This window comes from Canis lupus, chromosome 30 (assembly GCF_011100685.1).
Source record: "Canis lupus familiaris isolate Mischka breed German Shepherd chromosome 30, alternate assembly UU_Cfam_GSD_1.0, whole genome shotgun sequence".
Taxonomy (NCBI): Eukaryota; Metazoa; Chordata; class Mammalia; order Carnivora; family Canidae; genus Canis; species Canis lupus.
Genome location: NC_049251.1, coordinates 11,693,742 through 11,721,101, shown reverse-complemented (window position 1 = coordinate 11,721,101; position 27,360 = coordinate 11,693,742). Strand labels below are relative to the sequence as shown.

The following is a 27,360-nucleotide window of genomic DNA, read 5'->3' as shown; positions in this document are numbered from 1 at the left end:
TGAATCATTAAAATGTTTTACTCCATATTTTTCAAGTCAGAAACAATAATTCAGAACTCAACGATAACATTCTAATTTTTTAAAATCAAAATAAGATGATCAGAATCATAAAACTTAGCATTTACAACATTGAACCTAGAAAAACATATATAATAGAATGTTAAAGGCAAAAGAGCAGCTGACAGAAAGACTGAGACTTCTTATGAAGTGTTTCAATTACAGTTACTCCATAACAACTGTGTAATCAGAATCTGTGTACATAGCCTTATAAGGTGGGGAAAAAATCGAGCCAAAATGTCAAATCATGGAGCCAGAATGATTCTGAATTACCTAAAGATACATTTTGAGAAACAGAACTCTCCCTTATATTCCCCTCCCCCTGTATGAAAGGAGAGAATGTAAAATTATGCACATCTTTAGTAATATTTTATAAAAAATAAATGCCTAGATATAAAGACAATTTAACATTTTCTCTTCAATTTGTTTTTTATAGCAGACATGTTAATTTCATTTTGAACATGGTATGCCAAATATCCTGAGCTTCCAGGAATAAAGTCATGTAGCTCCCCAAGGAATTTCTTCATGGCATCAATTGATATATAACCTACAAAATAAAAATATATATTTATATTTGAAATCCTATCATACTATCATTCTGTTTTTCAGTGTGTTTGATTTAAGATTTCTAAAGAATATTTTTAGAAATAAGTAAAAAGAAGAAATAATACCAGTGAGAAAATCTTTCATAAACACTTTCCTTTCCAACTCCCCACTCCCTGCAACCTTCTACCTCCTTTTATTTATTTATTTTAAAGGGTTTATTTATTTATTTTAGAGAGAAAGAGTGTATGAAGCAGGGGAGAAGTAGAGAGATAAGGAGAGGGAGACAGGGATCCCTGGGTGGCGCAGCGGTTTGGCGCCTGCCTTTGGCCCAGGGCGCGATCCTGGAGACCCGGGATCGAATCCCACGTCGGGCTCCCCGTACATGGAGCCTGCTTCTCCCTCTGCCTATGTCTCTGCCTCTCTCTCTCTCTCTCTCTCTCTCTGTGTGTGTGACTATCATAAATTAAAAAACAAAATTTTTTTTTTAAATTAAAAAAAAAAAAAGGAGAGGGAGACAATCTCCAGCAGATTCCAAGCTGAGTGCAGAGCCTGTTCTGAGATCATGACCTGAGCTGAAACCAAGAATTGGACCCTTAGCCAACTGAGCTACTCAGGAACCCCTTCTCCCTCCTTTTAAAACACAAATATTTGATTATCCACTTTGACTACTGAGGTCCTTGCTATCTCTCTCGCTCTCTCAAACAAGTAAATAAAATCTAAAAAAAAAAAAAAAAAAAAAAAGCTAGGGAAAATCAGTATTACTGCTTAATCAACAAAGGTTATAGATATGAGTAATTTTGATGTTGTTAATAATCTGAAATTGATAAGAGTATCAAAAAGAACACCTAGAATGTAGAGAGCTTAAGGAATCAATGACTTTAAGCAATATTACCTTGATAGCAACTGCTTATGTGAATGATTATATTTTATGTGTAATATGTTTGTAGTTTATATTAAAACTGAAACTAATTTAAAAGTAAATACTATGAGAAAAATTCTGATAAATCTCAAAGGTTATTGATTTTAGAACACTACCTCTGGGGATGCCTGAGTGGCTCAGCGGTTGAGCGTCTGCCTTCATGTTCAGGGCATGATCCTGGAGTCCCAGGATCAAGTCCTGCATCAGGACCACATGGAGCCTGCTTCTCCCTCTGCCTCTGTCTCTGCATCTCTTTCTCTGTGTCTCTCATGAATAAATAAATAAAATCTTTAAAATAATTTTAAAAAACGAACATCTTTCCTCGGAACTCTCTTTTCTTCCCTCCAATTCATCTGATTTATATAGAAATAGTCATTTTCTACATGAACTTGCTCCTCGCCCCCAACAGTTGCTTTGGGAATGATTTGAGTTGGGCTAATCACAGCTCTTTCTCTAGATTTTTATATATATAATGCAGCCAGTCAAATCATTATCACTCAGGTGACCATAGCTCTAAGATCTAAAACTTGGGAGTCATGGGGGTCCATGTTTCCTACCATGTAAAGAAAGCCAACTTGCTTCAAGAGAGAAAAATAAAATGAAAATAACATGCAGGGGGCGGCCAGGGTGGCTCAGCATTTTAGCGCCGCCTTCAGCCCAGGGCCTGATCCTGGAGCCTCTGGATCGAGTCCTGCATCGGGCTCCCTGCATGGAGCCTGCTTCTCCCTCTGCCTATGTCTCTCTCTCTCTCTCTCTCTCTGTGTCTCTCATGAATAAATAAATAAAATCTTATAAAAAAAAAGAAATTAACATGCAGAGAAAAACTGGGTATCAGTAAGAGATAGCCATGAGTCCTAGTTACTTCTAAGGCCAAGCAATACGTCTGTCTTCCTCACAGTTTGGTTGATGTGGTGATTTTTCTAATAGACTCCCTTTTGTTTAAGCTAGTTTAAATCAAGTGTCAGTTGACTGCAGCCTAAAGTCCTAACTACTTCAAAGCTGCTAGAATAATCCATTTCTGATGCATAAATGTACTATCTTTCTTATAATTACAGGAATATTTTTATTAATGTAATAATTATTTTTAAAATCCCTATCCTCACATTTATCTTCAGAAACTTCACACAGTGTATATGTGCAATTAACTAAATGTTAATATTTTTCTGTACTAGTTTATTTTACACAGAAACCTTGTCATTAGGCAAAGATCATGAGCCATATGGAGTATAGTAGTGCTTCAAGAGATTTTCTGAAGTGAATGATAATGATTAAAATATCTTTAAAAACACTAATCAGTGTTATATTATTGGATTCATAGTTAATTTATTAGCTGTCACTTTATATTAGAGGCAATTAAGCAATATGCTTATGTACCACATGTTGATGGAGGTAGTGTTTTTTTTTTGTTTTTTTTTTTGTTTTTTTTTTTTAAGATTTTGTTTAAATCTTTAAACAAAAACTGTGGGGAACCTGATGCAGGACTCAATCCCAGGACCCTGGGATCACGACCTGAACCAAAGGCAGACACTCAATCACTGAGCCACCCAGGTGCCTCAGGAAAATGTTCTTGGTGGAGGATTCCACATGTGTCTGTGGTAATTAGCCTCTCAGATGGCCCTAAATGATTCTTATCTCTTGGTATTCACTAATTTGTGTAATCTCTGGAAGGAGACTGTACTTGGGTTGGCCTAGTTGACTGATGGCAAGTGGCAGAAGTGACTGTATCCCACTTCTAAGAATAGGATATAAAAAAGACCGTGGCTTCTGTTTTGGGTATGCTCTTTTTCCCTCTTGCATTTCTCACTCTAAGGAAAGCAAGCTGCCACGTGTGAACAGCCTTATGGAGAGGCCCACTTGGTGAGGAGTTTGGCCTTTGGCCAAAAATCAGCAAGGACCCAAGGCTTGCCAACAACCACAAGAGTGAGCTTTAAAATGGATATTCCAGTCCCAGTTGTGCCTTGGAGTAACTGCAGGCTTGCTGACAACTTGATTGCAACCTTGTAAGAGACTTTGAGACAGAAATATCTAAGTAAGATGCTCCTGGATTCCTGGCCCTCAAAAACTATCAAGTAATAAATGTTCATTGTTTCAAGCTGCTAACTTTTAGAGCAGTTTGTTACACAGTAATAGATACTAACTAATACAGTATCCATGATAGGTTCCTAAGCTTTTAATTATTAGAACTTTTTGGTTTGAAAATTTTTGCCTGGGGATCCCTGGGTGGCGCAGGGGTTTGGCGCCTGCCTTTGGCCCAGGGCGCGGTCCTGGAGGCCTGTGATTGAATCCCACGTCAGGCTCCCTGCATGGAGCCTGCTTCACCCTCTGCCTATGTCTCTGCCTCTCTCTCTCTCTCATTAAAAAAAAGAAAAGAAAATTTTTGCCTGCAAGATAATTTATAGTTATTAATTTTAAAAAATTAATCACACATGTAGCTATCAAGCAGAACTTATTATCATGGGTGATAACTAGTGATATCAGACTAAAAGAATTTAATTCCAAGGATGCCTGAGTGGCTCAGTGATTGAGTGTCTGCCTTCAGTGCAGGACATGATTCCGAGGTCCTGGGAAGCCTGCTTCTCCCTCTACCTATGTCTCTCCCTCTCTCTGTGTGTCTCTCATGAATAATAAATAGAATCTTAAAAAAAAAAAAAAAAGAATTTAATTCTAGTCAAAAGCAAAACACACACACACACACAAATCCCTTGATACTTTATGGGACATTTGGCACTATCTGAAGATATTTTTGGTTGTCACAACTTAGGGCCTCAGGTCCTAGGGCATAGTTCCAACTTGTATTTTCTGCACCTAAAATCTAATTAGTTTTAAGAGATTTAATATTCATTAAGCTGAACCCAACCCATTTTGAGAGACAGTCAAGTTATAGTCACAGAAATTGCTACCACTGCCTAAATTAGAACTGTCAATCACTATATTCCAACAAGAAGTTATTCCTTCCTGTATAAGCAGATGGGCATGATAAAAAAATAAATAAATAAATTAATTTAAAAAAAAAGGAAGTAGTTGTCATTCCACGCAAAATTATAGCCAAAAATCATCTCTAAAGGTTAAAACTTTCTTCTAAGAAAGTGTTACTTAAAATTTTAATGTAGGGGCACCTGGCTGGCTGAGTCAGAAGAGCATGTGACTCTTGATCTCAGGGTCATGAGTTTGAACCCAAGTTGGGTATGGAGATCACTTAAAATAAATAAATAAATAAACTTTAAAAAAATAAAATAAAATTTTCATGTAGAAATATAAAGAAAGAAAATAATCAAGCAAATAAAAATACCAGAAAATTTTACTATGGTTCTATCAATAAAATTAACAAAAGATTATCAGAGGTTGAAATTTTACTTTAAAAATTCTAATGATTAAAAAACAAAAAAAAATTCTAATGATTATTTTTATAGTTCTTTTTTTAGTTTGTTCTTAATACAACATTGTCTTGTCTTTTGAATACAATGAAACACAGCAGCATTGTTACACGTCCAAATCCAAGCATTTGTCTTTTTACATGGCTGATTTTAATATTTATCATTGATTTTTCAAATAAGTTATCAAACACTTGGTAAGTCCAAATAAACATGAGACATTTAGAATCTGGTGATATAGTTCCCTGAAACAAAACCAATACCAGTAGTATGCCACAACCATAGTTTAAGGGATACCTACATTTTTAAAAAAGATTATTTATTTATTTATTCACGAAAGACACAGAGGAGAGAGAGAGGCAGAGACATACGCAGGGGAGAAGCAGGCTCCATGCAGGGAGCCCGATGTGGGACTTGATCCTGGGACTCCAGGATCACGCCCTGGGCCAAAGGCAGGCACCAAACCACTAAGCCACCCAGGGATTCCCAGATACCTCCATTTTATCTGAATGTTTAGGCCTAAGGGATAAATCAGGGTACAACTGCTGCTCCCAATATTAGAACTTAAGTACTTCTACTTAGTTCATTGCCCTTTACAGCCCATGATTTTTCCTAAGAGCCCCAGACTGACTTTGTTGTCAAAGCTGGGTAACAGTTTTCTTTGATGTCTCCAAGACTCATCCTCAAACGACATATTAAAAGTTTTTCTAAAGTGCTTTTCTAAAGACTATGAACAGAAGAAAAAAGTAATAAAACAAATGGCTAGGGCAGCCCCGGTGGTGCGCGGTTTGGCGCCGCCTGCAGCCTGGGGTGTGATCCTGGAGAACCAGGATCGAGTCCCACATCGGGCTCCCTGCATGAAGCCTGCGTCTCCCTCTCCCTCTGCCTGTGCCTCTGCCTCTCTCTCTGTGTCTATGAATAAATAAAATCTTAAAAAAAAAAAACAAAAAAAAACAAATGGCTAGACCAAATGGTAAGAAGGAATAGTACTATGAGAGAAGACATCTAGGAATTTGTGGACTAATTTTAAGAGTTTTCACACTGATAAAAAAATGCACTCTAAAATGATTTTTAAAATGAAATTTCAAAAACCTATACTTTTCAAGTTGCTGTGTTTTAAACAGAATTTTTTTTAAAACTTATATTTTAGGATCCCTGGGTGGCTCAGCAGTTTGGCGATGTCATATGTCGTTGGCCCAGGGTGTGATCCTGGAGTCTCAGGATCGAGTCCCACATCGGGCTCCCTGCATGGAGCCTGCTTCTCCCTCTGTCTGTGTCTCTGCCTCTGTGTGTGTGTGTGTGTGTGTGTGTCTCATGAATAAATAAAATATTTTTAAAATAAATAAAACTTCTATTTTAAAAATGACCCTACTGAATATTACCCAGATCAAAGTATCCAAATATCCACCTCACTCACCATTATCTAAATCCCAGTGGCCACTTTTCACCTGGTTCCCTTGGTTCCATCCTCTCATGTCAGCCTTAGTAAGCTGTCTTTTCTTTATGTCAGGCACTAGAAAAGCTAAATATGGAGTCCATGGACACCTGTGAATCTCTTTAATTATAGTAAAGTTGGTGTGTTATGTTTGTGTGTGTGTGTATACTAGGGAAAGGGGTCTAATTCATCAGATTCTCAAAGGAAACTATGATTAGAGTTGTCCATGTAATTTGTCTCTCAAATTGGGACACCTGAGAGTAAAAAACTGAGTTTGAGCCCAATGTTGGGTATGGAGATTACTGATGCCAGGACAACAGACATAAACTGGAACTGTCTTGTGTAAACAGGAATGTGTATTCACACTACCAATAGACCAGCTTTTTAACAGAAAATATAGGACCTAACTCTGGGTCAATTCAGCAGATTTATTTAATTCAAATGATATCTCCTCTTTTAGCATCTATAACTGAGTGGTCTCTACTTGCTAGTCTAGGACAACTGCATTATTGTACAAGATATTCTTTTGTTTCTTCTCTACTTGGGTGTTCTCTAAATTTTATTTTAAATTACCTGTTACCATGTTGTTTACTGGATAATTCTGAAGAGGGAAGTACATCTGCTTTTCTGTAACTGGAGTCCTTATAAAATGTTTTTCTGTGCTATAAAATGAAGCATACAGAAAGTCATATTTATACTTGTTTTTTCCTGAGAAATTATTCCAGGCAATATATATAGTAAGCTGTTTGCACTTGAGCAGACTTCAGTTTTATTGGATGAAAACAGTCAGTGTGAACTTCTTTTATGCTTCTAAGTAATACTAGTTCCCATACAGATATTTTCAGTTTTCTTGGCCACTTCACAAAACATATTTTTTGTGTATATAGAAGCCTAGGTCTTCCTCAATATTCTTAAAAGTGTAATAATTCAATAATACTTTATATTTAGGGACGCCTGGATGGCTCAGAGGTTGAGCGTCTGCCTTTGGCTCAGGTCCTGATCCCACGATCCGGGATTGAGTCCCACATCGAGCTCCTTGTGGGGAGCCTGCTTCTCCTTCTGCCTATGTCTCTGCCTCTCTCTCTCTCTGTCTCTCATGAAGAAATAAAATCTTAAAAATTATAATAAGACTTTATAATTAGATTAAAAATATACATATGTAATCTTAAATATGCCAAAAGAAGGCACAGTGGGCTCTATTTAAAATAATCACAGCATTTTTTGTTACTCAGTGTTTAATAGTTGGAACTCTGTTAACTAGTACTTCAAAACTTTAAAATAAATAAAAAGTGAAATCTGGGAAAATCATGCAATACACTAAAATTCTGAAGTGACTTCTGAGTTAAAAAGAAAAATGGTTAAATTATTCTGAGTGTGGTTGTGTATAATTATTTATATTCTAACTTTTAAGAGCTAAGTAGTTTTCAACTAAAGTATTCTGTTTTCTAACTGTGCCAAATAACAATGTTTATTATATTTAGACTACATATAACCAATAGATAATACAATTGCATGAAAATAAAAGTCTCAATAATTAAAAGTTGGGGTCATCCTTAATTTATTTTCCTTAAAAAAATCTAAAATTACATTTAGTGATAGTAAAAGCTTTATTTTTAATTTATCTAAAAGTTAGATTTCATCTGAACTTTTTCTTTTTTTAAGATTTTATTTATTTATTCATGAGAGACACAGAGAGAGAGAGAGGCAGAGACACAGGCAGAGGGCAAAGCAAGCTCCATGCAGGGAACCTAATGTGGGATTTGATCCCAGGTCTCCAGGATCAGGCCCTGGGCTGAAGTCAGCGCTAAACCACTGAGCCACCTAGGCTGCCCTCATCTGAACTTTTATAAAAGAAACTGTAGCTCAGTTAGGGTAAGATCCTTCAAATAAGCAAAACAGTGTTCCCAGAAGAGTCAAGGACTAAAAAAAGATAAACCATTATTATCATCTATTATGGCTCTGAAATTTCTAGCTAAGCAATGAGATGGGGGAGGGTAAAGAAAGAAATGAAAAAGAGATAACTAGTAAAAAGGAAGAAGCAATCTTTCATATTAACAAATGATATAATTGTATACTCTGAAAAGCCAAGAGAATCACTGAAATGCTTCTAGAATCTTAAAGATTCCAAGTGGGCAGTTATAAAACAAATATCCCCAAATCAATAAATTTCCTATATAACAGCAATAACTAATAAAAAATAAAATAAAATAAAAATGATCCAATCTGCAACAGCAACAAAATTCATAAAAATCTAGAAATAACTATAACAAGGAATTTGTGATTCTATATGTAGAAAAATAAGAAATTTTACTGAGATATAGAAAAGGAAAATTAAAACAAAAAATAAAAGATATTCTCCTGGATTGGAATATTGAAAATTATAAAGTCATCAATTCTTCTCAATTTTAACACAATTCCCAATAGGGATTTTAGAGGTTAAGAAAAAAATAATTCTAAAATTTACTTGAACAACATGTTAGAAGATCTAATAGGAGGCAGATCAAATTTATAATAGAATGAAAAAAAATACCTAGCAATAATCTTAAAAGACAAATGTGATTCATATGAAGAAAATATGAAAAATGTTCCTTAAGGGCCACAAAAGAAAATTTGAACAAGTGAGGGAAAAATACCGTTTCTCAGATGGGAAGATTCAGTATCAGAGATAGTCTCCCTAAGTTAATCTATAAATTTCTTGTAATGTTATCAGAAATAACAGTAATTTTTAAAAAACATATGAACAAGATGGCTCTAAAATTCAGACAGAAAAATAAACTAGAAAGAATAGCTAAGAAAATTTGAAAAAGACTAAAGAAGAAAACCTAGCACCAGATATCAAGTCCTATTATAAATAACTAAAACAGAATGGTGCTGTTGCATGACAAATGAATGGAATATAAAAATATAAAATGCAGAAATAGACCCAAATAGTTACAGGGATCTAACCTATGATAAAGGTGGCATTTTAAGATGGTGGTGAGGGGATAAATTATTTAATCAATAGCCACAAGTAATTAGCTATCTGGAGGAAAAAAGAAAAAAAGTAGGTTCCCACCTTACACCAAAATATATTCCAAATGTGTCACAGATTTAAATTGAAAAAAAAAAAAAGAAATCACTAAGAAGAAACCATAGCAAAAAATGATAATAATCTTAAGAGTAGGAAGACTTCCCTAAGTACAACATAAAACCAGAGAACCATCAAAGAAAATGTTAATAAGCATGAATGCATACAGGAAAACATATTTGTATGACAAAACCCAACATTTTTTAAAGTCAAAAGACAACAGGCTAAAAATTAATTGTAATTTATTTCAAATGAAGTAACTCTCCTAAAATGTAAAGAGTTCTTATCAAAAAATAAAAAAGCAAAACTCAATAGAAAAATATGCAAAGGATACGAACAAACATTCACAGAAAAAGAGATATAAGTGGTTCTCAAACATCTGAAGACAACTCAACCTCATTCATAATAATAGTAATTCAAACAAAACTAGAGTGAGATACCATTTTATACCTATCAGATTAGCAAGGACCAAAATATATGATAAGTACTCTGTGTTAGAGAAGGCATAGGGGAAACAAGATGACTAACCATTCCAGTTTACCCCAGATTGAGGGATTTCTCAGGACATGGGGCTTTTCAGGATTAAAACCAGGACATTTCTAAGCAAACCTGAATGTTTGGTTACCATAGCTAGAAAAGGCACATTTATACATAACCAGTAGGAGCGTAAATTGATTTAAACTGTATGGAGGGCAATTTGATAAGACCTATTAAGGATACAAATCTACATGCCTTTCGATCTCCTAAGAATTACCCTACAGATACTCCCATACATACAAAATGACATAAGATAATCATTCACTGAAGCACTGCTTTTTTTTTTTTTTTTTTTTTTTAAGATCCATTTATTTATTTGAGAGAGAGCAAGCAAGAGAGAGAGAATGAGCCAGGGGAAGGGGCAAAGGGAGAAGCAGACTCCTTGCCCCGCTGAGGAAGGAGCCCAAAGAGGTGCTCTATCCCAGAACCCCAAGATCATGACCCCAGCAGAAGGCAGACACTTAACCGACTGAGCCACCCCAGGTTCCCCTGAAGCACTGTTTTTAATAGCAAATTAGAAATTACTTAAAAGTCCATTAAAATAAGCAACTAGTTAAGTAAGTTATGGTACATCCATATAATAGAACACTATATAGATAAAAACATGAAAAACTCTTTATGTAATAATATGGAATGATCTCCAAGGTAAATTATTGAGTGAAAAAAGGCAAGGAAACTGATAATATTGGTTGCTTCTGGGAGGGAAATTGACTTACTAGGGACCAGTATTTTCATAGTATCCTTTTTTGTACATGTTGGGTTTTCATAATTAAAATTTGAAAATAGGAAAGTAACATGTAGGCATGAAGATGTAAGGAAAATATTTTTTAAAAGGAGAGTAATAATAAGACTGGGACTTCCCTTGTACGTATTAAAATACATAAATGAAGTTATATAACTTAAAAGAATATTGTATTGATACAGAAATAGATCCACAGATTAATGGAATAAAACAAATAGCCTAAAAATAGATCTTCATATACACAAAAACAACGTTCGACAAAGGAAAATTACACATCAGTTTGAAACAGATTATTCAAAAAACCAGTGGAAATCTCTTATTTGCAAAACAAAATCAATTTAGATCTTCACCTATTACCATACACCAAAATAAATATCTGCAGAGTTTAAAACTAATTTGATCTCTGAATGGGAAATAACATAAAAGCGGTAGAAGAAATTATAAAGGAAAAGTGATTAATGATGGAAAATATAAAACTTATATCTCTAAAAAAGTATATGCCAGACAACAAATTGTGAATACAATGTGGCAAATTGGCAAAAGGATAATATAGCTACTATATAAAGATGCCAGACAAGTTGATAAGAAAAACAATAAGGCCTCCAGTAAAATAGGGAGAAAGCAGGTCACCTGGGTGGCTCAGTCCATTAAACATCTGCTTTTGGCTCAGGTCATGATCCCTGATCCCCCAGGGTCCTGGGATTGGCTCCCACATCAGGCTCCCTGCTCTGTGGGGGGCCTGCTTCTCCCTCTCCCTCTGCCTGCCACTCCCCCTACTTGTGTGCTCTCTCTCTGTCAAATAAATAAAATCTTTTTTAAGAAATGGGTGTGTGGGGGGGGAATAAAGGATAAAAACAAACCACAGAAAAGAAATATAAAACGCTAAAAAATTCAAAAAGGTTCAAAGCCATTAAGTATTCAAAGAAAAATGCAAATTAAAGCAAGACTTATTTGTATAAAACTAGGAAGAAATGTCCTAATGTTGGTGGTGGTTATCTCTAAGTGGCAGGGTTGCTTATTATTTAAAATTTTCTTTATTTTCTATTTTGAAAAATTATATGCATTAGGTTTATAGTAGAGTAAGTTCATGCAATTTTTAGAAGATTTGGGGAAGATACTGAGAAGCAAAAATAGTATAGTGATTAAGAGTTTGGATTCTGGATCAGCTAAACTTAGCTTCAAATTCAGCTTAAGCAATGTTAGGTGACAATTAGCTCTCTGAACTCTTTTCCTCAATTGTGAGATGGGTCTGATAATATTTATCTATCTTATAAGGTTACAAGAATCAAATGAACTGATAAGCTTGCAAGTGTCTTATATTCAGCAAGTGTTTAATAACTAGTTCATCACTTACTGTTCAATTATCACCAGTAGTACACCAACAAAAATGCTTCCTGAGTAAGGACAAAGTATATTTTATCTATGTTCACACTGCACCCTCTGGTGGTTCCATAAAGAAAAGGCTCTAGATTAGATACCTACCTAAGGTATCCATTCATATCCTTTGTCTATTGTTATTGCTATTGTTATTGGACATCTTTTCTTCAGATTTGTAAGCCCCCTTTGTATCTTAAACCAGTTTTTATCAGATGTTTTTCCAAGTGTATATTTTTCTTTTGACCTAGTTCATGGTATTTTTATTGCCACATACAAGATTAAAATATTTTTTGGTAGTTATACTTCTCAATCTTTTTCCTTTATGGCCTCCATGTTTTACAGGCAACCATGAGTTAAAGAACTTATGTATCTAATATCTTTCCTAGTCAAGTGAATTACTGGGAGTTACTTTTTATTTTCTATTTCCCAGCCTTCTCTTACAAGATCACTTAGGATAATTATCCTTTCCTCTATTAATCCCTTCAGAATATCTTCACGGTCTTACCTCCTCTATTCTTATTTTTCTTCCTCTATTTATCTTATCTCAAAAAAGCGTAACAAGTAAGTTCAAAGAAGTGCTAGAGATAGAGATCCCAAGACTTAAAATATGAATTCTCGGGACACCTGGGTAGTTCAGCAGTTGAGTGTCTGCTTTGGCTCGGGACATGGTCCTGGGATCGAGTCCCACATCCGGCTTCCTGCATGGAGCCTGCTTCTCCCTCTGTCTATGGCTCTGCCTCTCTCTGTGTGTGTCTCTCATGAATAAATAAATAAAATCTTTAAAAAATGAATTCTCAAACTTAAGTAGTAGAATATCTAGAAGTCACAGGACCATGAAACAATAGTTTACTAAACTTACTTAAATACACAACTTTGTGTAAATTAGGTAACAACTAACTTCAAATTATAACAAACCAAATAGTTGGTACAAACTATGGAAGAAAAACTTAAAATTGAAAGAACTATATAAAGTAAATCCATTAATTTTAATATTGAAGAGAGATAGCTACTATTTGATCATTTTTATTTCAGCAGCAAAATACCAGACCTTCGAATAGCCAGTACTCCCCATGAGCATTTGAAAACCATGGAACTGGAAAATATGGAATTAGGACTAGATTATGAATAAGGCTGAAACAAAGGGGGACTCTCATAGATTGTTTCTAACATAATGGTAAGTCCATGAGTGTGTCTTTTTAAATTTCATTTCTTAAACCAAAGGAACCACATTACAAACAATTTGGAAAAGAGAGGAGGAAATCACTTAGAACTTCCAATCCTAATAAAATTACTGCTAATATTTCATATATTTTCTTATTTAAAAAATAATGTAACATAAATAATAAATAAATTCTTGTTTCTTTTGTGCAAGGATAGTCTAGCATACTGGTTGGCTCTGGAATTAGACTGACCCAGTTAAATCCAACTTCTCCACACCTAATAATAAAAGTTTGGGGCACCTGGGTGGCTGAGTCGGTTAAGCACCTGCCTTTAGTTCAGGCCATGATCCCAGAATTCTGCGATAGAGCCCTACATCGGACTCCCTGCTCAGTGAAGAGTCTGCTTTTTCCCTCTCCATCACCCTCTGTTCCTCCCCCTACTCATGTTCTCTCTCTTTCTCTCTGAAATAAAATATTTTTAAAAAATAATAAAAGTTTGTATAACTTTGGGCAAATTAATGTACCTAATCCTAGATCTTTTTTGCTATAAAGTGGCAATGGTGATAATGATAATATTAATAGTGTAAGAAGACCACGAAAATTAAATGAGATAAACACAGTCGGTGCTCAAAGATGCCTACATTAAATTGAATATCAATGAAGTATATGAATTCAATACCTTTTGGATAATTCTTTTTTGCGATCTGTTTCTAGTTCACTGTTTTCCCTAAGGGCTTTTATTTCATTTGGTGTTACTTCATAATGCTGTGGATAGCAAAAAGAAAACAAAATCACATTTTTAAAAGTCAGCACATCAATGATCTAATCAAATGTTTTTTTAAAAAGCAAAAAAAAGTAAATTGGCAATATATATCAAGAGTCATAAAAATATTTAGACACTTAGGTCCATTCAATCTAGTTTGGTGGCAAAAACTTGAAAAATTTTGCACACACACACAATTATACTATTTGTTTTTAGGGCTATGTAGACTATGTATTTTTAAAATATCAGCTGTGGTTGTATTAGATTGTAAAATTTTGACTAATTTTATTCTCTTTTCAATTTTTGAAATTTTCCCTAATGTGGCCATAGTACTTTTTAGTTTTTAAAAGGAAACAAAAAATAAATAAATAAAATAAATAAAAGGAAACAAAAAAGTTATTAATTTAAACTTTCTTAAAATCTTCGACTTGAAAATTCCTAGGCTTCCATTGAGTTACAAATCAAAAATATTAAGTAAGCTGAACAAATTATATTTCTACTTCAAAATTAAAATGGAATATATAGCTATAGAGTTATGAAAGAACTAAATGTGTATTACGCTTTTCAAAAAGATTATGTGAAAGTGACTCAGATATTGGCACCTGTCACATAATTATAATTACTTAATACACCATTAGGAAATTTCTGTTTAAATCACAAATCCACTCCAAACAATATTAATGCTCCCCCAAATTACTTTCCAGATTTATCCTTGCTGTTGCCATTCAAAGTACTTTCTAGTTATATATTCTATGGTTACATTATTATAATTGGCTAATATTAATCAATATTTTGAAAGAACTAACAAAATCATTTATCACAAAATCATATAATTTCTAGAGTTAGTCACCACTACAGACATGTTCTACTAATTTTTTCATAGAAAAAATACTGGATCGGGTGGGAGCTGAGAAAATTTGGTTCCATTTTGCTGATGTCTAGTATATAAACTAAAACAGTTTTTTACCTTTTCTTTACCTCAGTTCTCATTTCTAAAACTGAATAATTAAATTAATGAGCTTTAAGGAGTTTTTTCAGCTTTGAAGTTCTAGCATACTCAATAATTATTGTCAAATAACAACTATTCTACACCATAGTGAAAACACTATGACAAGCCAAGGATTAGATATTTTGGCCCTTACTATAGCATAGCCAAAGATACTTAAATAACTATGATTTTCAGATGATGAAAACTTGGGAAGAAAAAACAAACTAATGAAAGGAATACAAAATGTATAATTGCTTGGCTTTAGACATATAAAGATTTTCTTCCTAAGTGTTTACTTCGAAAATTTTCAAACTCTGAGTTGTCAGAGAAGTACTATACACTTTTCACCTAGACTCATAACGTGTTAACATTTTTTAATCACTCTGCATGCCTTCTCTCATTTTTTATTTTTGCTGGACCATTTGAAAAGATTTGCAGATATCATGACATCTTACTCCTTAATCTTTAGGTTGCATTTTCTTTATCTTTTTAATTTTTAAAAAAGATCTTATTTTTTTTAACAGAGAGAGCACAAGCAGGGGGAGCAGCAGAGGGAGAGGGAGAAGCAGGCTCTCTGCTGAGCAGGGAGGCTGATGTGGGGCTCAATTCCAGGACCCTGGGATCTTGAGCTGAGCTGAAGGCAGATGTTTAATGGACTGAGTCACCTAGGCACCCCTGCATTTTCCTTAAAAAGCATTCTTTCATCTTTACAATACCACCATTACAATTAAGAAAATTAACATTAATTCAATATCACCTAATAGTCCACATTTATATTTTCCCAATTGTTCTCAAAATGTCTTTTTTACTTTTTATTTAGAAAACATCCAGAATCCAATCAAGGTTTATACATCACATTTGCTTGTTATGTCTCTTGATCTTGAACAGTATTTCTGCCTTTTTGTTTTGTTTTTTTAGGACATTGTTTTAAAGAGACTAAGCTAGATAGCTGTTTTGTGATATGTCTCACATTCTGGAATTGTCTGATTACTCATAATTAAATTAAGGTTAATTAGGTTAAGCATTTTGAACAAGAACGCTATATAAATAACATTGTGTACCTTTAATGATATATTAAAGCTGAACATAATGAGAGGTTATTCCAATTTTGGTGATGCTAAATTTGACCAGTTGGTTATGTGGTGTCTGCCAGATATCTCTACTGGGAAGGCACATCCTTTATCTTTGTAACTAATAAGTAATCTAAGGGGTGATAATTTAAGATCATGGGTTTAACATCTACTAATGATCCTGCCTAAATCAATTATTTTATTAGGGGTGGTAATTAGGGCTTTGCATTCTACCATCTTTTCTATATTTATTAGTTGCTATTTTATAAGGAAATTTTCCCTTAAATTTAAATTTTTTTTCTTAAATTTCATCTTTCCTTTCCTTACTTCCAACCCTCCTTCCTGCCTTCCTTTCTTTCCTCTTCTTACCTCCTCTCCCTCCTTCTGTTCTTTTTTTTTCTTTCTTTACGCTTTCAGAGTAGCACTACTGAATCATGGATTCTTTTAAATTTAATGTACTATAATTCATTACTATCATTCTTTTTGACCCTCAAATTATCCCAAATTGGCTACTGTGTAAAGATTTTGAAGTAAGTCAAAAGTACTAACAAGTTTGAGGCAGAATAGTAAAAGCTATAAAACAGTTTTCAATATTGTACACATTTATTGAGGGGTGTTATTCAAAACATTTAACAAATGACACAACATAGGAATTAGTAAATCAGAATCTATGCTGGCAATAAAAAACTGGTAAATTCTGTGCACCTATTACTTCTCCAATTAATGATAGATTTTCAATAATTTTATTCATATAAAAATATCTCAACATTATCAGTGTACTAGTGTGAAAATAGTATTAGACTAGATAATGTTCTCTAAGAGCATGTCCTTTAAATTCCATAACCTGGATCATTGATGTTAGCATGTCACAAGTAAACATTTTTAAGATTACATTGCTTTAAAATTTTTTTGCAACTGTATATTCTAACCAAGTACTTTAATTTACTCTTACCTTTTCTATCTGAAAATGTTGGTCTTGTTCCCAAATAAAATTACCAAGTTTTCTTCTTATTTCTGTGGTAAGAAAAACAAATTCAATACTATTTTTTAAGTAATTTTGTAGTTTTCTGAAGTTTACTTGAAGACTGAAATTTCTAGGTCACCATTATTCCACTTGCATCAAACTCACCTAAGATACTGATTTAAAATGCAGATTCTTATTGAATCAGATGATTGAGGAGGAGCTCAGGAATTGTATTTTTAACAGCCTCCCCAGATGATTCCATAGCATCATGAGAATCATTGTTGTAAATTTTTTCTGCTGGAATATATGCCTTCATTAGATGTCTGTATCTTTAGGCCAACCGTTAATAAAGAAGACAATTATCCAGTCAAAACAAAAGGTGTAAACTTCCTAAATTTGTACACTAGAGGTCCTCAAGAATTTAATGGTTGGTAAAAGAAGAATGGAAGAGAAACATGTCTAGTGGGCATAATAGTATAGGAATTCTAACAATGCTCAGCATGTTAAAGGACTATGTCATTCTTTAATGATCTCAAAAGCTTCCACGGTAGCCCAATTGAAGATAAAAAGGTAACATTCCTCTAGACCTATGTGGTCCACTATAGCAGCCACTGGAGCAGCTACATATTGGCATCATAGGAAATGTGGCTAGTCCAAAGTGAGATGTTTTGAGTATAAAATAAACACTGTATTTCAAAGATTTAGCATTAAAAAAGGAATGTAAATATCTTGATAATTTTTATGTTGGTTATATACTCAAAGGATAATATTTTAGTTATACCTGGTTAAATAAAATATATTCTTAAAATTAATTTACCTAGGGGCACCTGGGTGGCTCAATCAGTTAAGCATTTGATTTTTTTTTTTTTATGATAGTCACACAGAGAGAGAGAGAGAGAGAGAGGCAGAGACAAAGGCAGAGGGAGAAGCAGGCTCCATGTACCGGGAGCCCGACATGGGATTCGATCCCGGGTCTCCAGGATCGCACCCTGGGCCAAAGGCAGGCGCCAAAACGCTGCACCACCCAGGGATCCCAAGCATTTGATTTTTGATTTCGGGTTCAGGTCATGATCTCAGGGTCATGAGACTGAGTGGGAAGTCTGCTTGAGATTCTCTCCCTCTCCCTCTGCCTCTGTCCCTCCTCTCACTTGCACTCTCTCTAAAAGTAAATAAATTAATCTATTTTTCGTTTATAAATAAAAATATTATTTTTATTCATTGATTTCTTATTTATACTAGAAAATTTTAAATTAGCATTGGTTCACATTTGCATTTTACCCTTCTACTAGACAATACTGGTCTAGGTAGATAATAATGTATACTTTTTATTCTTAAAAAGGAGCATCATTTCATTTAAAACAGATTTTTAAAATTTTTTATTTATTTATTTTAGAGAGAGGGAACACATGCAGGGATTGGGGGAGGGACAGAGGGGGAGAGAAAGGGAGGGTCTTAAACAGACTCTGCACTGAGCATGGAGCCCCCCATGCTGGGCTCTATCTCACCACCCTGAGATCATGACCTGAACCAAAACCAAGAGTTGGATTCTTAACCAATTGTACCACCCAGGCTCCCCGTTATTTATATGAGAGAGAGAGAATGCGTACAAGTGGGAGCTTGAGGGGCAGAAGGAAAAGATCTCAGGCCGACTCTGTGCTGAGCATCGAGCCCCAAATGGGGCTTGATCTCATGACTCTGAGATCATGACCTGAGTATGACAATGAATAAAAAATCAAGAGTTGGATGCTTAACCAACAGAGTCACCCAGGAGCCTCAAAACAGATTTTTTTAAAATTTAAATACATTTTAATATAAGATGCTAAATTCAAAGACAGAAGTAATAACAATATTAGAGCAGATAGTCATTCTATAATATAAGCTCTTTAAAGGTGGGTATTCACTGATTGGCACAGTTTTTTAATAAAGCAGTTCTATCCAATCCCCAATCCTTAATTTATTTGTATAATCATTTAGAACAATTTATTGTTATAACTAGCTCTTACCAGGACATCAATTGTGGAAGGAATCCAATCTTTGGAGTTTCTAAAGCTCTCCTATAGAAATCTTTTTCAAACTCTTTTTGTTTTTTTGTTTTAAATAGCCTGCTCATTGGGAATTTGTTCTAGCTTCAGTCTGTCTTTCTAAGCATAGACACACATGTATCATTAATTGGGTAATAATGTAAGACCTAAAATGAGATATTTAAAAATAGGCCACAAAAGTCAGGGAAATCGTATTCTAAGGAGGGAAAACTAAAAGAATCAATCTCAGAAGCAGTTTATTCACTTGCCCTTTATCTTATAGGGTTGCTGAAATAATTAAACAAGTTAATGGGAAAGTACTTTTTTTTTTTTTTTTTTGAGAGAGAGAGGGAAGGGTGGGAGAGGGAGAGGAAATCTTTCCTCTTTTTTTAAATTTTACTTATTCATTCATGAGAGACACAGGCAGAGGGAGAAGCAGGCTCCATGCAGGGGGCCTGATGCAGGACTCGATCCCAGGTCTCCAGGATCACACCCTGGGCCAAAGGCAAGCACTAAACTACTCAGCCACCCAGGCTGCCCCTGGGGGAGGAAATCTTAAACTGACTCCAGGCTCAGGCCAGAACTTGACTCGGCTTGATCTCACAACCCTGAGATCATGACCTGTGCCAAAATCAAGAGTCGGATACTTAACTTATTGAGCCACACACGTGCCCCAATGTATAAAGAACAATACAAATAAGTATATGGGTTCATTATTACAATGAATCTTAAAATTTTATTATAATAATGAAGAGATTCAAAACTAGCAAACATTTATTAAATGCTCACATGTCAGACTACTTGATATATTATATTTTATCCTCAAAACAACTTGCTAAAGTTTACAAAACTAGTAAGTATTGGATCCTAGCCAGTGAGCACTGTGAGGGCAAGATCTGCTTTTTGTCTTATTCACCACTGACTCACCACCACCTTGGTTGAAACCTGACACAGTAGTTTAGTGAATGTGTGAATGAGCAATAAACAAACAAAGCCAGACTATATACTCAAGGTAATCTGATCCCAAGCTCATGCTTTTCCACTTATATTAAATGATATGAAACACAAAAATCTCTTATTGAGAACAAAGATCAGTAAAGTTGGGAGAACTAGCTGGATTCCGCTAACAGAGATCGGATAAATGATCTTTGCTAACCTTTTTGCAAGCACTCAGGGGGAAGAATGAAATGACCTAAAGTCACCGAGTTTTTTATTTCAGCATTAGCGACTGCAGAGAGATAGTGGGCGTGAAAAACTGTAGCATTGTCTTCTATGTAATCAAGGCTCTGATATATTCTAGGAGAAAGAAAGGAAATATTTTAGGTTATAAAATAAACAAGAATGTATTCAACCTTTCAAAAGAAAGAAAAAGTGAGAGGAAGCAGGGATAATTATCTATAGGTACTCAAGCCACTGGGGAATTAAGGGAGTAGGGAGGGGGCAGCCAGGGTGGTGATTACACCTCTGGCTTGTAATCATAAATGGGACAGCAGTGTGAAGGGGAATCGCGGGGGGGGGGGGGGGGGCAGATTGGAGGCAGAGTAACCTCTCAGAAAGCTACTGTTAGAGCCGGGCGAGCGATAATGAAGGTGTGGAGGAAGATAGCAGCGAGTAGGAGGAACATTTACAGGCGTACACGGAATACGTACCCTGGTGTTTGGCCACCGACTGATTAACGGGGGTGGAGTTGTTTATTCACAAGAAACTAGTACAGTTTGAAGTTTGAGAACACAGGACCTGGTGCAGGTGTGAAGGGGCAATCAGGGGGTTGGGCTGAAACATACTGAATGTGATGGGCCTTCAGGGCACCATACAGAGTTGTGGGGCAGACAGCTAGAATCACAAGGCTGGAACTCGGGAAGCCTCGCAGACCAGGAGGGAGGCCATTCGGCTGTGGCGAGAAGTTATTTACATACCCCTCCCTGCCCCCCTCCCTGCCCCCGCCCACCCCCCACCCCCCATCTGGGGCTGAAAACGTGCTCCTTTCCAGTCTATTCCTATCATCAATATTTCTCAGGGCACCGACTTCCATCTCCAACTCCTGGCTCATCAGGACCCAAGAGGCACTGCCCGGCGGCCTTCAGGTACCTCAGCGTGTCTGGGTGGGAGGCATCACAGCTGAACAAGAAGTCGGCAGCCCTTGGGTCACTGATGGAGCCCCCTTCGTCCACTGCGGAGGCAAGAGCACAAGGTGAGCCTAGCAAGTATCCTGGCACCAAAGCACCATAGAGAAGAGGGGTGCTCTGCCCACCACCTCACCCGCCCCTTCCACCCAGCTGCCTACCCCAGAACTGCCTCAGTTCCTCGCCGACGCTGCCGCAGAACCAACCCCGCTGCCCTTGAAACATGGCGTCGGCCGGCACACGAGGGGGGGGAGGGGGGAGCCTAGCGGGGATCGCTGATTGGTCTGAGGTGCGAAGCCAAGCTCGGTGATTGGTTCTCAGAGTAATGGGCGGGAAGAGACTGGGGAGAGGAACAGGAATTCCGTCACCACCAGAGAGCTGACCGGCTCGTGGGACTGTGGCGGAGGAGCCTCTCAGCTTTCCCCTGACATGGCGGAGAAGGGTCGGTCAGTCCAGCTTGTGAGTGTTAAACCCTCAGTATCAAAGTTATTGTGCTCTTGTTACAGGCGTGGTCGCAGGTTCTGTGGCATCAGGTATTATTTTGAAGCAAAACTCATTTTATCGTTTAATTTATAAATGTCTCCATTAGAATATCTGAAAGTTGAGGACTTGTAGAAAAATAAATCCACAATACCATTATCACCATTGAAAATAATAATTCTTTAATATACTCAAATTTCACTAGTGTTGACATTTCCTGCTTTTTCAGAATTATGCTTTTCTTTTACAATTTCCACCCCCACCCTCACCATAACCCACCACCACCCACCCCCTTACATCAGTTTTGATAAGCTATATTTTTCTGGTGTTGGAGCCCTTTAATCTAAAATTTCTAAAATATTGATATAAATTTCATAAAACATTTTATTATCTTTTTTAATGTTTGCAGGCTTTGTGGCAATACCATTTTCATTTTTGTTATTAGCAATTTGTGCCATTTTATTTCTTAGTCTCACCAGGGGTTTGTCAATTTTATTAGTCTTTTCAAAGAACAAACATCTGACTTTGTTGATACTCTTTTTTGTATTTCTTTTCTGTATTACTAATTTCTGTTCGTATAATTTCCTTAGCTTTAACTTGCTTTCATTAATTTCTTGAAAGAGAGGAGTGATTTTCATTCTTTGTTTTCTAATATGTGCATATAAGGCTATAAATTTCCTTGAAACTGTGTTTACTTTAAAATTTCCAAACACATGAATATTTAGTTACTCTGCCATTAATGATTGCTGGCTTAAATACATTGGAGTCAAAGGATATGGCCTATATGATTATAATCCTTTAAAATTTGTTGAAATTTCCCTTATGATTGAGGTATATGGTCAGTGTTATGTATGTGTTTCCAAAGAATATTCTGTGAGTGTTGGATATTCTGAGTGTTGGGTACAGTATTCTGCATATACTGACCCATTCATTGGGTCAAGTTTGCTAATCATGCTGTCAGATTTTTCAATTACTGAAAGAACCATAGTAAAATCCCTTTGTGGATATTTATTGATTTCTTGTTAATTTTTGCTTTATTGAAATTAAGTTGTTAGGTGCATGCTAATGTATGCTTGTTACTTTCAAGTTGACTGGATATTAAGCACTTAAATTTGAAAGGCAAAACTTTAAAACATATGAATAAGACAGGGGGGGGAATACCTCTCAGGCCTCGGAGTAGAGAATAATTTTTAACAGAGGCAAGTATTAACCAATAGGAGAAGATATTTGCAGTATGAATAACCAACAAAGAATTGGTATCCAGAACACATAAGTAACCTTTTTTTTTTTAAGATTTTATTTATTTATTTTTGAGAGACACAGAGAGAGAGAGGAGCAGAGACACAGGCAGAGGGAGAAGCAAGTTCCATGCAGGGAGCCCGACGTGGATTTCGATCCGGGGACTCCAGGATCACACCCTGGGCTGAAGGTAGCGCTAAACTGCTGAGCCACCCAGGCGTCCCATACACAAAAGTAACCTTATGAATCAATAAGAGAAAAACAACACAATAGAAAATATGGGCAAACACCTAAATAGACATTTCATGGATGAAGAAATTTAAATGGCTGATAAACTTATAAAAAGATGCTCAACCACAGGGGTAACTAGGAAAATGCAAACTAAAACCATGAAATACCATTATGTACTCACTTTACTGGTCATAATGGAGTTGCTAGAGACATAGATTAATGGGAACACCGATTAGTGGGGATGTAAATTGGCATAGACACTTTGACCAACAATTCAGCATTACTTAGTTGAAGATGTACCCTATGTGCCAGCATTTATTAGATATATACCTAGAGAAACTCTTGCTCCAGTTTACCAGTACACCTTGTACAGTAATGTTTATGGCAACATTGTAGCTAAAGCAACAACCAAAAACAAAACTAGAATCAACTTCTTATTATCAACAGTAGTTTGGGTATTTAAACTGTTGTATTTTCAGAGAATGGAATACAATGTAATTTTTAATTTCAAAAAAGCTAGGAAGACATAGAACAAGATTCCATTCATTTAAACTTCAAAAACCAAGTGGGGGTGGGGGTTGGCTGGCTCAGTTGGAGAGTGTGTGACTTAAACTTGAGGTTGTGAGTTTAAACCCCACATTGGGTGTAAAGATTATTTATATAAATTAATATTTTTTTAAAATTAAAACAGGCATAATGAAACTTTTATATATATATATATATATACACAAGTGTATATATATATATGTGTAGTAGAGAAAAACTAAACAGTACAGTTGGAAAAATATACCTATGAATTGTTTTCAGAAACGAAAGAACTAGATCCAAAATGTAGAATGATTACCACAGGGCCTAGAAAGATGCACAGGGGACCTTTAAAGGTTTTAATACTAATCTATTTGCAAAACTAGATGGTCAATTAATGAGTGTTTTTTATATCACTCTAAACTGTGTATATATATTACATACATTTTTGCGTGTGTATATTACAGTTTAATTCTTAAAAATAATCAACTAGGTCAATTGAGGAGGATTTTATTTAAAGTAGTTAAACAAATATTTGACCTTGAATAAATCACCTTTACTCATCTGAAAAATTAATTTATCCAAAGCATCTTTTTCCTTGGAAATACTTGGTAATCCAGAGTTACTTTTTTTTCTCCTGTATCTCAGGTATGTTATACAACTGTGCAATGATGTTGCCACTGCTAGTCTAAAAGCCAGTTTAGTCACAGAAAAGTGCAAGGCCTTCTCTTTTTAAGGTTCTCACCTCAGTGAAGGGTTACTGCCATTTTAAAAAAAAAGATTTTATTTATTTATTCATGAGAGACACAGAGGGAGAGGCAGAGACACAGGCAGAGGGAGAAGCAGGGAGCCCGATGTAGGACTCGATCCCGGGTCTCCAGGATCAGGCCCTGGGCTGAAGGCAGATGCGCTTAGCCACTGAGCCACCCAGGCATCCCTGGAAAATATACTTCTTAAAAATGAATGTTGGGGGGGGGGTTTGTGTGATGGTTGCATACTTACATAAATATACTAGAAATTAGTGAAGGGTATACTTATAATGGGCAGATTTTATTGGGTACAAATTATACCACAATAAAGTTGTTCTTTAAAAAAGGCAAAGAAAAAAAACTGAATTTTTTTTTTCAATCACCAGGGGGAAAAGGACAGACCACAGGTGTATATGTATTTCCCACTATCTGTAGGTATCCAACTTAATACTTTCTCTAACATGCTACCTCAACTTTCCAGCACTTGTCTTAACATAGATGACACAAATTTATTTTTACATAGTTCTCCCAGATAACTGGTTACTCTATACCGAATAATTTGAACAATCCTTCTATGTAGAACTCAGATAATAATTTAAAGGCAGGAATCCAGGCAGCCCAGGTGTCTCAGTGGTTTAGCGCCACTGAATTTTCCAAATTCAGATTAGAATGTTTATTTCTACTCATCTTTCACTATCTCCAACTTAAACACAATTTTTCTTTAGAATTTTCTCTTCTATTCTGGTGAATATTGACCTCCTCTTTCTCTGAACTCTGTAGTAAACTTGTCTATCCCTGAGGACAAACTTTAGATATCAGTTATCTAGAACTCTGTATATGATTTAATAGGTAGGAGGTAGGCCCTATTCTATTCCCCAAACTCTGTCATACTACATGAAATTTTCTAGCACAGTGCCTAAAACCCTATCATTAGAAATATTTACTTTTTTGCATATGGACTATATGTTAGTAACTATTACCAGGTTGATGTTAAGTTTTCTGAATTTGATAATTTAGTACTGTGATTATGTAAGAGAGTATTTTGGGGGTGCCTGCCTGGCTCAGTCAAGAAAGCATGTGACTATTGATCTTGGGGTGGTTAGTTCAAGCCCTATGTTGGACTTAAAGCTTACTTAAAAAAAAGAAGGAGCATCTTGGTTCTTAGGAGATACTCACTGAAGTATTTAGGAATAAGAATCATAATGCCTGTAACTTAATCTGAAGTGGTTCCGCAAAAATAACATTAGCCATAGCTATGCATTACACACAAAATCATATGGGGTGGATGTGGGAGAGAGAGAATAAGAAAATGTGGCAAAATGTTAATAATTGATAAATCTGTGTGGAGAGTACAGAAGAGTTTATCATACAAATATATAATTTTCCTGTAAGTTTGAAATTTTCTTGCAAAAGGTTAAAAAAACAGTTCCTTTAGTTCAGTGGTTTTCTGCCCTACCTGCACATTAAAATCACCTGAGTGCTTTTAGAACTACAAATGCCCAGGCCCCACCGGCTAGAGATTTTTATGTAATTGGTCTTGGGTGAGGTCCAAGAAATTGAAGTTAAGTCTCCCCAGATTAGGGGCACCTGGGTGGCTCAGTGGTTGAGCATCTACTTTTTTTTTTTTTTTTTAAGATTTATTTGTTTATTCATGATAGACATAGAGGCAGAGACACAGGCAGAGAGGGAAAAGGAGGCTCCATGCAGGGAGCTTGACGTGGGACTCGATCCTGGGACTCCAGGATGGAGTCCTGGGCCAAAGGCAGGTGCCAAACCGCTGAGCCACCCAGGGAGTATCTGCCTTTGACTCAGGTCGTGATCCTGGTTTCCTGGGATGGAGTTCCGCATCAGGCTTCCTGCAAGGAGGCTGCTTCTCTCTCTGCCTGTACTCTGCCTCTCTGTGTGTGTCTCGAATGAATGAATGAATGAATCTTTAATTTAAAAAAAAAAATCTCTCCAAATGAGCCCTTTTTTCTTTTTATGCTTCTTCTATATCCTTCAAAATATCTAACGAGGTTTCAGGCATAAAACAAGTCTTATTACATTCCGATTGAAGTGAATTTATTTATTTAAAGATACACAACTTATTTATTATTTTTTTTAAAGTAGCCTCCATGCCCAATGTGGGGCTCAAAATCACAACCTCGAGATCAAGAGTTACATGTTCTACCAGCTGAACCAGCCAGGTGCCCCAAATTTATTTTTTTTAAGTAATTCCTTAAAAGTAGCTATAATCTGTCATCACTGTTACCCAAATCAACAGCTATAAATACTTGTATATTCTATATGCCAACACTACAGGAATATTCCCCATCGTATGTGTGCATCTTTCCCATTATGATAGATAAGATAGTAGGCTTTTAACCTACCAATGAGCCATGCTGATTATAATTTTAAACGGCTAGTGCTGCAGGTCCTAAATAATTACCCTCTCCCTCCAAAAACCCTATTAAATATAAAGAATGAAGCTCAGTTAGATGGGACTTCGAAGGAAAAGAAGGGATGGTTCATCAAGGGTACTGCTGAGATAAATGATACTAAGAACTTTAGACTTAGAAGGAACATGCTGGAGGATAATTATACCAGAGAGGACAAGATGAAAAATACTGAGAGTTAAATTATAGGCAGGAAGAATGAAAAGGACATAGTGAAAAGTAGACTGAAATACTTAAGTATATTTGAATACAGAAAAACAAGTACCTCTGTAGACAAATAAAGCAAGAGAAAGAAACTGAGAGAGGTAGATTTGCTGGACTAAAAAGTATCTTGAGAGAATTTAAGACAAAATTATAAACTAGCCCAGATGATTTCCTATTTTTTTCTGTAAATCTCTGAACATTTTTTTTAAATTACAGCAACACATTCTAGAAAAGAAATGTGGCGCAAAAATTTTAAAAGGTAAATAGGAAGAAGAGTACACATCTGAAAATTTATCTGTTACGAGTCTTGTGCTGAGAATAGTGACAGCATAATGACATTTCTGGCTACATTTAAAA

The 27,360-nt window shown here is 35.7% G+C and overlaps 1 protein-coding gene and 1 long non-coding RNA gene across 2 annotated transcripts in view; one reads left to right on the top strand and one right to left on the bottom strand.

The window, feature by feature from the left end:
• TERB2 (telomere repeat binding bouquet formation protein 2) lies at positions 1-21,445 on the bottom strand. The gene is made up of 7 exons (XM_038580293.1): positions 21,302-21,445; positions 21,106-21,187; positions 20,174-20,313; positions 16,985-17,046; positions 13,891-13,976; positions 6,902-6,990; positions 1-604 (listed from the first exon to the last, which is right to left on the bottom strand). Exons 1-7 carry the CDS (start codon positions 21,363-21,365, stop codon positions 462-464), a joined length of 666 nt encoding a protein of 221 aa, XP_038436221.1. The 5' UTR covers positions 21,366-21,445; the 3' UTR covers positions 1-461.
• The window catches only part of LOC111093295, a 56,998-nt gene continuing 51,057 nt past the window's right edge, over positions 21,420-27,360 (top strand). The window contains exon 1 of the long non-coding RNA XR_005381567.1: positions 21,420-21,599. This is a non-coding gene — a long non-coding RNA (uncharacterized LOC111093295). The remainder of the gene's footprint in view (positions 21,600-27,360) is intronic.

Coding starts and splice junctions, on each gene's coding strand:
- TERB2 (XM_038580293.1), bottom strand. CDS start 21,365: ATGTTTCAAGGGCAGCGGGGTTGGTTCTGCGGCAGCGTCGGCGAGGAA. Junction 13,977..16,984: donor AACATTTTCAGATAGAAAAG/GTAAGAGTAAAT, acceptor TGCTATCCACAG/CATTATGAAGTAACACCAAA. Junction 6,991..13,890: donor AAAAAAGAATTATCCAAAAG/GTATTGAATTCA, acceptor TTCATTTTATAG/CACAGAAAAACATTTTATAA.